The sequence below is a fragment of the Mustela erminea genome, chromosome 10, assembly GCF_009829155.1.
Source record: "Mustela erminea isolate mMusErm1 chromosome 10, mMusErm1.Pri, whole genome shotgun sequence".
NCBI lineage: Eukaryota > Metazoa > Chordata > Mammalia > Carnivora > Mustelidae > Mustela > Mustela erminea.
In genome coordinates, this window is record NC_045623.1 from 39091647 (window position 1) to 39099651 (window position 8005).

Consider the following 8005-nt stretch of genomic DNA (forward strand, 5'->3'; position numbering starts at 1 on the left):
GCAGGGAGTCATGGAATCCAGAGAGAAAGGCACACCATCCTCATCCCTGGGACTTCAGAGGAGACAGAGAGACAGAAAACATGAGCAGTGAGGCAGTTCTTTGTTCAAGCTGTTCACCATGTTTCAATGACCAGGATGCTTAGAGCTAGGTATCAGTAAGAAGACACTATTTTGTTTATGACCTCATCCCCTTATATTTTTACTTAAAACAGGACCTCCGGTCATTCATTCTGGAATCAAAGACCTCAAGGTCTTGAAAACAACCCAGTCTGGATTTGAAGGATTCATCAAGGACCAGTTCACCACCCTCCCTGAGGTGAAGGACCGATTTTTCGCCACCCAAGTGTACTGTAAATGGCGCTATCACCAATATAGAGACATGGATTTTGATGCTACCTGGTATGAGCATATGCTAGGGTCTGGTGCTGGCTCTTCCCTCTTCCCAGGGACCCCAAGGTCATAGACTCTTCATCTGAAAGGGAAACTTAGAGGTCATCCAATTCAACCTTCCCACTGTTTAGGGTCCCTTCTGTTGGATAACCGAAAGACCATGCTCTTTTCCTGTTTTTCAATTGATTACATCAGTAGTTCTCAAACATTATTGTGTATCAGAATCACCTGAAGGGCTTGTTAGAATGCAGATTACTGGACCCACCTCCAGAGGTTCTGATTCTGTAGGTCTGGGGTGGGGCCTGTGACCTTGCATTTCCAGTAAGCTCCCAGCTGATGCTGATGCTGCTGACCCAGGAACCACACTTCAAGACTCACTGTATCAAGCTAGGATAATGATATTTGGTTTTACTACCTCATAGTAGATGCAGAGAGGGCTACATGAGGATGACAAACTCACCCCAGTTTGCCAAGGACTTTTCTGATTTTGATACTGAAAAGTCCCATGTCCCAGGAAACCCCTTGGTCACAGGCAAACTGGGACAGTTGGTCATTGTAGGCTAACTCAAAATGAGATGATAGCCACAGAAGCAATTTTTAAATGATAAATGCCTTAACAATGTAAAGGTGTGGTTATTATTATAATATCCCTGACAAGCAGTAATTAGGCTTCTGGACTCTGAATTCGCTTTTTGACCAGGCATTCCTCCGCTGAATTTCTAATTGTTAGAAATGTTACTTTCTGATAGGCTGGAATCTGCCCCCTGGTAACTTCCTCCCACTGGCATAGTTTTGCTCTACTCCTTTTATTATGTGATGGGTTTGAAAGGACTTACAGAGAACCTCACCTCAATCTTCTTTTTCCTTTTTTATTTTAAGTGTTCTCCACTGGCAGCAGGCTGATGTATTTATGTTGGAAAGAGCACAAAATTGAACATGGCAGAATCAGGGTCTTAGTTGGGTCTCCCACTAAGGAAAGAGACTTAGTGTGGATCATTTAATTTGAAGACTATTCATGTCTAAATTGGGAATAATAATAATACCTGTCTCAGGTATATTGAGAGCATTCAGTGAATTAATTAGGTAAAATCCTTAACACCAAGCCTGGCACAGAATAAAATCCTGAAAAAACAATAATGCAAAGAACTGGCCAAGCTAAGCAGTAAGAGTGTAGCATACTTGTAAGTCCTTTTCATGGGTTCTTCAAATGGGAGGAAGATTTACTCTGTAATGTCCACTTCCTAGTTCCAGATGATGAAGATTGCCTAGTGACAATACCTTTGTTGAATGGGGTGTGTGTGTATGCGTGTGTGTGCGTAAGGAAATTGGAAGTGAGGTGTTTTTGGAAGTAAGGCATTCCAGGATATTAATCTCTTCTAAAATCAGCAATAAAATTGTTTTCTGGGGGAACAGAAGGTCACCACTTCCAACTTTATAGTGCATTTCTAAAAAACCACCTTATGAGTCCTCAGGTCTCTCTTCTGTGTTTTAGGGATACTGTTCGGGACATTGTCCTGGAGAAATTTGCTGGACCCTATGACAAAGGCGAGTACTCCCCCTCTGTCCAGAAGACCCTCTATGACATCCAGGTGCACTCTTTGAGCCGGGTTCCTGAGGTATGTTTTGTCACTTGCCATCTTGAAGACTAAGAGAACGTGTTGTGTCTCCTGTCAGCTCTGACAGAGAGTTGAGAGTTAAAATAAGACAGTGGAAGACACATGAAAAATGACATCTGTTGTTGTTCAAAAGCTTGTTATAGCAAGTGAGAAGAGAGCAAAAAATGGAAAAATCTGTCCAACCTGAAAACATGGGCCACTGTTATAGTTCTTTAGGTTTGTTGAAAATTCTGTGGGTCTTTCCAACCTGCCACAACTTAAGCCTCATATCAGGACACTCAATGCCCTGAAAGAGGAATAATTAGGCCAAGGGTCTGTGTTTCAGGGTAGACAGGGAATGAAGGATAGATGCAGACAGATTCCATCCATCCATCTGATGTTATAAGATGGTTATTATATCTCTGTCAACACATGAAGAATACAAAGATAAATTAGACAGGGTGCCTACCCTTAAAGAGGTCATCACTGAGTAAAAGAAAAAAAAAATAAGTAAACTAATGATGCAATAGAGGATAGAGCATAATGAAAATACAGGGAAAGGCATCTAACTCAGGTATGGGACATAGGGCAAGCCAGGCTTTCTGAGCGTGAGGGGCTTGGGTTTAGTCTTAAAGGACAAATAGGATTTTTTTTTTATTTTTTATTTATTTTCAGCATAACAGTATCCATTACTTTTGCACCACACCCATTGCTCCATGCAATCCGTGCCCTCTATAATACCCACCACCTGGTACCCCGACCTCCCACCCCCCGCCCCTTCAAAACCCTCAGATTGTACAAATAAGGATTATCTGGGTTCACACTCAAGGGTGAGGGAGCATGGTAGGTATAGAGACCAGGTGGCATCATAGAACCATCATTTACTATAGAGGATCTGCTATATGTGAAGCTCCATGTGTGAAAGTCTTTCCATGTGCCTAGGGGTGAGGCAGGAACCAGATCAGGAGAATCTCTGTGGGCTTGTTTATAGTCTGCACTTTAACTTTAAAGCTCTTAGCAGCCACGGAGGGGTTTAAGCAAGGTGTGGCACTACTGGATTTGCCCTCTAGAAAGATTGCTCTTAAAAAAAGGGTGACAAATTAAAAGGGTAATGGATTACAGACAAGGAGACCTGTTGGAGGCTGTTGGGAAGCAGAAATCTGGCAAGAAGGGCCTGAATTTAGTTCCATGATGGGATGGAGAGGACGAGTACCATCCTTCAACTTGGGCAAGAGGGATGCCTGCATGGTCCAGCACTTTCCAGGCCTTTCTCTGGTTATGCCTCTTTCCACTGGAAGAAGAGTCAGTGGGACCAAGGCAGCAAACTCTTCAGGGACCCACACATCCCTTTCTAGATCATTCTCTGGATACTTGCACCCCAGAATTAACTCCCAAATAACCTGAGACTACTTTTAGCAACTGGTTGAACCTCCTTCTCAGACCCATCCTCTGGAGGCTGATTATGCCATCAGTGCATACACCATTAGGCCTGAGAGTAGGTGAAGGGGCAGATGTTTGCAGGAGGTATGAATGACACTTAACATGTAAGCAAGGGTGTCCACCCACGTGAGTCCAAGAGAGAAGGTGCGATGGGCCTGGGGTCTGGCTCTGCCCACACTACCACATCCTGGGATGGCACTGCAAGCAGTCAGAGATTTCTAAATTACATCCTAGCCTTCCAGGTTGTTATGAAGGTATATTTGTCAAGTTGTCACTTTAAAGTTTCCTGATTGATTCATAATTTTATTTATTTATTTATTTATTTTAAACATCTGGTATGTGGGTCTCCAATTGTATTCTGACCCCAGGGCCTGAAAATGTTTGGGACAGGCCTTGAGAGGAGGAAATGGACTGAGGAAGGGTTTAAGAAGTTGACTGGCCAGCACCAGGAGGCCAGTTGGATACCGTAGCTCACACAGGTTTCTGACCCAAGGACCTCTTACTTTCCTGAGAACAGATTTTGTACTTGGAAGGGAAAAGGGGGGTCCACCATCTATTAGTACGACTCTCAGGAGACAGCTGTGTCAAGCAGTAGAGGACCACCAGAGGATGTCTCAGGGACAGAGGTGGAACTTGAGTAATGGGGCGCAGGGCAGGTGGGTTGCAGGGGAGAAGTGATAGAGGGAGAGAGCTTTACTGTTGCCCAATGTGATCCATATTACTTTGGTTTCCAGATAGAAGACATGGAAATTAGCCTTCCCAACATGCACTACTTTAACATAGACATGTCCAAAATGGGACTGATCAACAAGGAAGAGGTAAGAGAACTTTAAAAATATTTAAAGTACATCCACCCTCCTGCCCCCACACCCTTACTTGTCTTTATAAATTTGGGATGATAACATCACCAAGCAAAACTCTTCACAGCTGTTGCTTCTGGGGTATTTATAGTTGCCACTGATTAAAGTCCTCTCAGACTCCAGGCCTTTCCGTACCTGAGGCTGGAGTACCCTAGAAGCGGATGAGTGATTGTGGAGGAGGGCTGGAGGCTGCGGGGAGTCAAAGAAAAGGAAAGCACAGAGTGTGCCAGAGGAGACAGCTCTGAGATCTGCTTCTCTGAAAAGTGCCACCCAAGGTCACGGCTTCATTATTCTTCCATGATGAGGCGACAACGAGGAGAAGAAAAAGATTCTATTTTCATTTTCCTTCAACGTCTTTAACTTTGGATTCAGTTGTCAACTTAAGTAGCATATAAACAGAAAATGTCCACAGAAAAATGAAAGAGTGTTTGTGTTTCCAGTGGCAATTCTAGAAAGCGAGATGAGGAAGTGCACTTTTTGAAAGGAAACTTGTTTTGCGAAAAACACTTACGTGGAGTTGTTTGAAGCCATGGCAGAAGGTTAAACCAAGTGGGAGTGTCTGACTCGACAGCCTGAAGTGGTGGGGCCCTGGAAATTAGAACTGTCCTTCCCCTCTCGAACCACTTGCAGAATGGTAGGATCTCTCTGCTTGATCCATCCTCTCATGGACTTCTAGAATTTGAAAAACATCATCTTGATGGCTTCTTTTAGTGTGTAGGTGAGGAGGGAGGGGCCATCTATCAACGTGGCTCCGCGGCCATAGAATTCTGGGCCTGCTGACCTAGGAGCCTTCTTAGCTACAGTCCTCTGACCAGTCACCTTGTGTCTGTTCTGCAGATGATATTACTGGGCTTCGTGGGGGCTCTGCACCACCACATCTCTAGGTGGGGTTTGGGGAGCAGCACTGGGAAGAGAAGTCATGCTTAGATGCCTGGCATAGCTGCTCAAGAACTCTGTGTGGCAGAGGAGAGCAACTTTGACCCCCAGGTACAGTTCACTCAGCTGAGCAGGGAGACAGCATTGTTGACTGCGATGGAAAGAAAGCATGGTGATTACCAGAACCCCACTAATTAGAGTAGAAAGCCTTTTAAAACAAATTACCTTCTAAAAAGCACAAGAGGGACCCGGAAGTAATCCTGGCCATGTCCACCAAAGCTAAAACAAAGGACCCCAAACAGAAAAGGGTCAAGTGTCGTGAATGGGATAGTGCTCAGCTAAGGAAACTAGAAGAGAAAGGAGGTCTCCTCAGGGCCCCCAGACACCTCCAGCCTGCACCGATCCCAGCTCAAAGACTTGTTGCCGGCTTGCCGGTTGTGTCTCTCTATCCAAGAAGTCAGACTGGCAGCTTCCTTAGCTCCCACCTGAAGAATAAGCAGAAAGCCCAGCTCCTTCAGGCCAGGGCTCTGCATGAAGACATCTGAGAGGCTGGACAAGTTGTCCTGGGTCCATGTCTGCACTTTGGGGCTGGCCAGAGCTGCTCTCGGGCCCCCACCCAGCACGTGGCTACAAAGCAAAGGCAACACACGAAAAGCAGGGAGTTAGGACACACTGACAACGGCAGAGGAGTGACAAATGACAGGGTGGGAAGACAGAACCACTCTAAACTCACAGCTTTCTGGAGCCATTTAGTATTGGGCTAACATCCCCGAGGATCTCAAATGTTCCTGAGGGCATGACAGTATTTTAGCATTGGACAATGACTGATGTTCAAAGTGAGTCATCAAGCAATGGCCAAATTATGTTCAGAACATTCTATTGAAAAGACAGGGATATATAATGCATTTGAGAAACATTCATAGCCCAATGATTAAAATTTTTCAAAAATTTTTCTAGAAAAGTTTTCTACAAAATCTTCTAGAAAATAAGGCATTGCTGTATGACTGTAGGGCATATACATTTTCCTGTTTATCGAGTTGTGGTTTTTATTTTTGATTCACCGGAAAAAGGAGAGGTCTATTGTAATGCCTCTGAAGTTGCCATGTGGTTTTTCTACAGGTCTTGCTACCCTTAGACAATCCATATGGCAGAATTACTGGGACGGTCAAGAGGAAGCTGGCTTCGAAGCTGTGACGTTGTAGGCTCCTCTCAACTGAGGAATTTCTTCAGCCTCTTGTGATGCTGGAAATCATAGCATGTAGCCATGCCAATTTTCAAACTGGAGTGTTGATTTATAGTGTTAATTTTCCTCCTGTAGGAAAGAATTCTTCTACAACTAGCTCAGCAAGGTGTTTTGTGATTAATAATTACAACACACTTGGTGGATACAGTTTACTCCACAAATGTTAAGCCGTATGAGAATAGTCATAAATCAATATTTCCTTTTGGTTTTCTTGTGCCTTCCTATCTTAGAGAAGTTTTAGAATCAATATACTAAGAAAACTATAATGAATTAATGTATGTGTCTTATCAATTAATCTGTGCACAAATTTAAGAGTAAGTACTGTTTTCAACCTACTGATGCTAACACTTTGCTCTGGGCAATGCAGAAAATGTAATGATGAAATCATATTTGGAAACTATCACCATCATGGCTTCAGTGAGACTGAAGTATTTGAATTTCTAAGAATGTTCCAGTGTATACATCACTGGGAGTTTATTTCTACTCTTAAAGTACTTTTGTAATCCTAATGTATTGGTTTTAGGACTTCTACAACTCTTTGAGAATATTTAGTAGACACTGAAAAAAAGTACAACTTGTTTTTCTTTGAATAATGTATCACTTTGGGAAAAAGAGAATTTAATAGATGCTAAGTCACTATACTAAACAATGAATATCCACAGAGAAAGAAGACGAGAGACTCTCTATAAAAATATCAGTGATGGTGTTGCCTGGGTGGCTCAGCTGGTTGAGTGGTCAACTCTTGGTTTCAGCTCCGGTCATGGTCTCGGGGTCTTAGATTGAGTCCTGCATCAGGTTCCGTGCTCTCTCTCCCTCTGCCCCTCCCCCCTGTTTGCTTGCTCTCTCTCTTACTCACTCTCTCTCACTGTCAAATAAATAAATACATCTTAAAGAAATAATAGTGATGATGATTTCTAGATGGTGGGATTAGGAGTGATTTTATTTTATTTTTTTACTATGTGCTTTTCTGGATCTCCCAAATATAATAATCAGAGAAATAAATGTAATTAATGATTTAAAAGTGTATACAGATTTGACTGGTGATTGTGTCAGTTGACTAATACTCCTATTATATATAGCTATGTACCATAAAGCTTCATGAACTGTGATTTTAGAAGCCCCTGATGAAAACCTGTCCACATGAACATTCTAGATAACATTCCTCCATTTAAAAAAATCTCCATTTATCAAGTTTTTAAAATCTCCATTTTTTATAATGGTTACATGTGAGTACTTAGCATTGCTTGAGAAATCTGCTTCAGTCCCCCGTTTCTAGTACTGTAACTTAAGCTAGCACGGCTTAGTGTTTCATTAAAAAAAAACTCACATCGGGGCACCTGGGTGGCTCAGTTGGTTAAGCAACCGCCTTTGGCTCAGGTCACGGTCCCGGAGTCCCGGGATCAAGTCCCTCATCAGGCTCCCAGCTCCATGGGGAGTCTGCTTCTCCCTCTGACCTTCTCGCCTATCATGTTCTCTCTCACTGTCTCTCAAATAAATAAATAAAAATCTTAAAAAAAAAAAAAAAACTCACTTCACTCCTGGATCCACCTCTTACTAGTTCTCCGACGAACATCCTCTTCTGTAAATTAGAGGTGAGAATA

General features: G+C 43.0%; 1 protein-coding gene across 1 annotated transcript in view; it reads left to right on the forward strand.

The window, feature by feature from the left end:
• Positions 1 to 7125, forward strand: part of LOC116567332 (uricase) — a 29236-nt gene extending 22111 nt beyond the window's left edge. Inside the window, exons 5-8 of the mRNA XM_032302320.1 lie at positions 213 to 399; positions 1883 to 2006; positions 4160 to 4243; positions 6281 to 7125. Of these exons, the coding sequence (XP_032158211.1) occupies positions 213 to 399; positions 1883 to 2006; positions 4160 to 4243; positions 6281 to 6355 (470 nt within the window). The 3' untranslated portion in view covers positions 6356 to 7125. The remainder of the gene's footprint in view (positions 1 to 212; positions 400 to 1882; positions 2007 to 4159; positions 4244 to 6280) is intronic.
• The last annotated feature ends 880 nt before the right edge of the window (positions 7126 to 8005 follow it).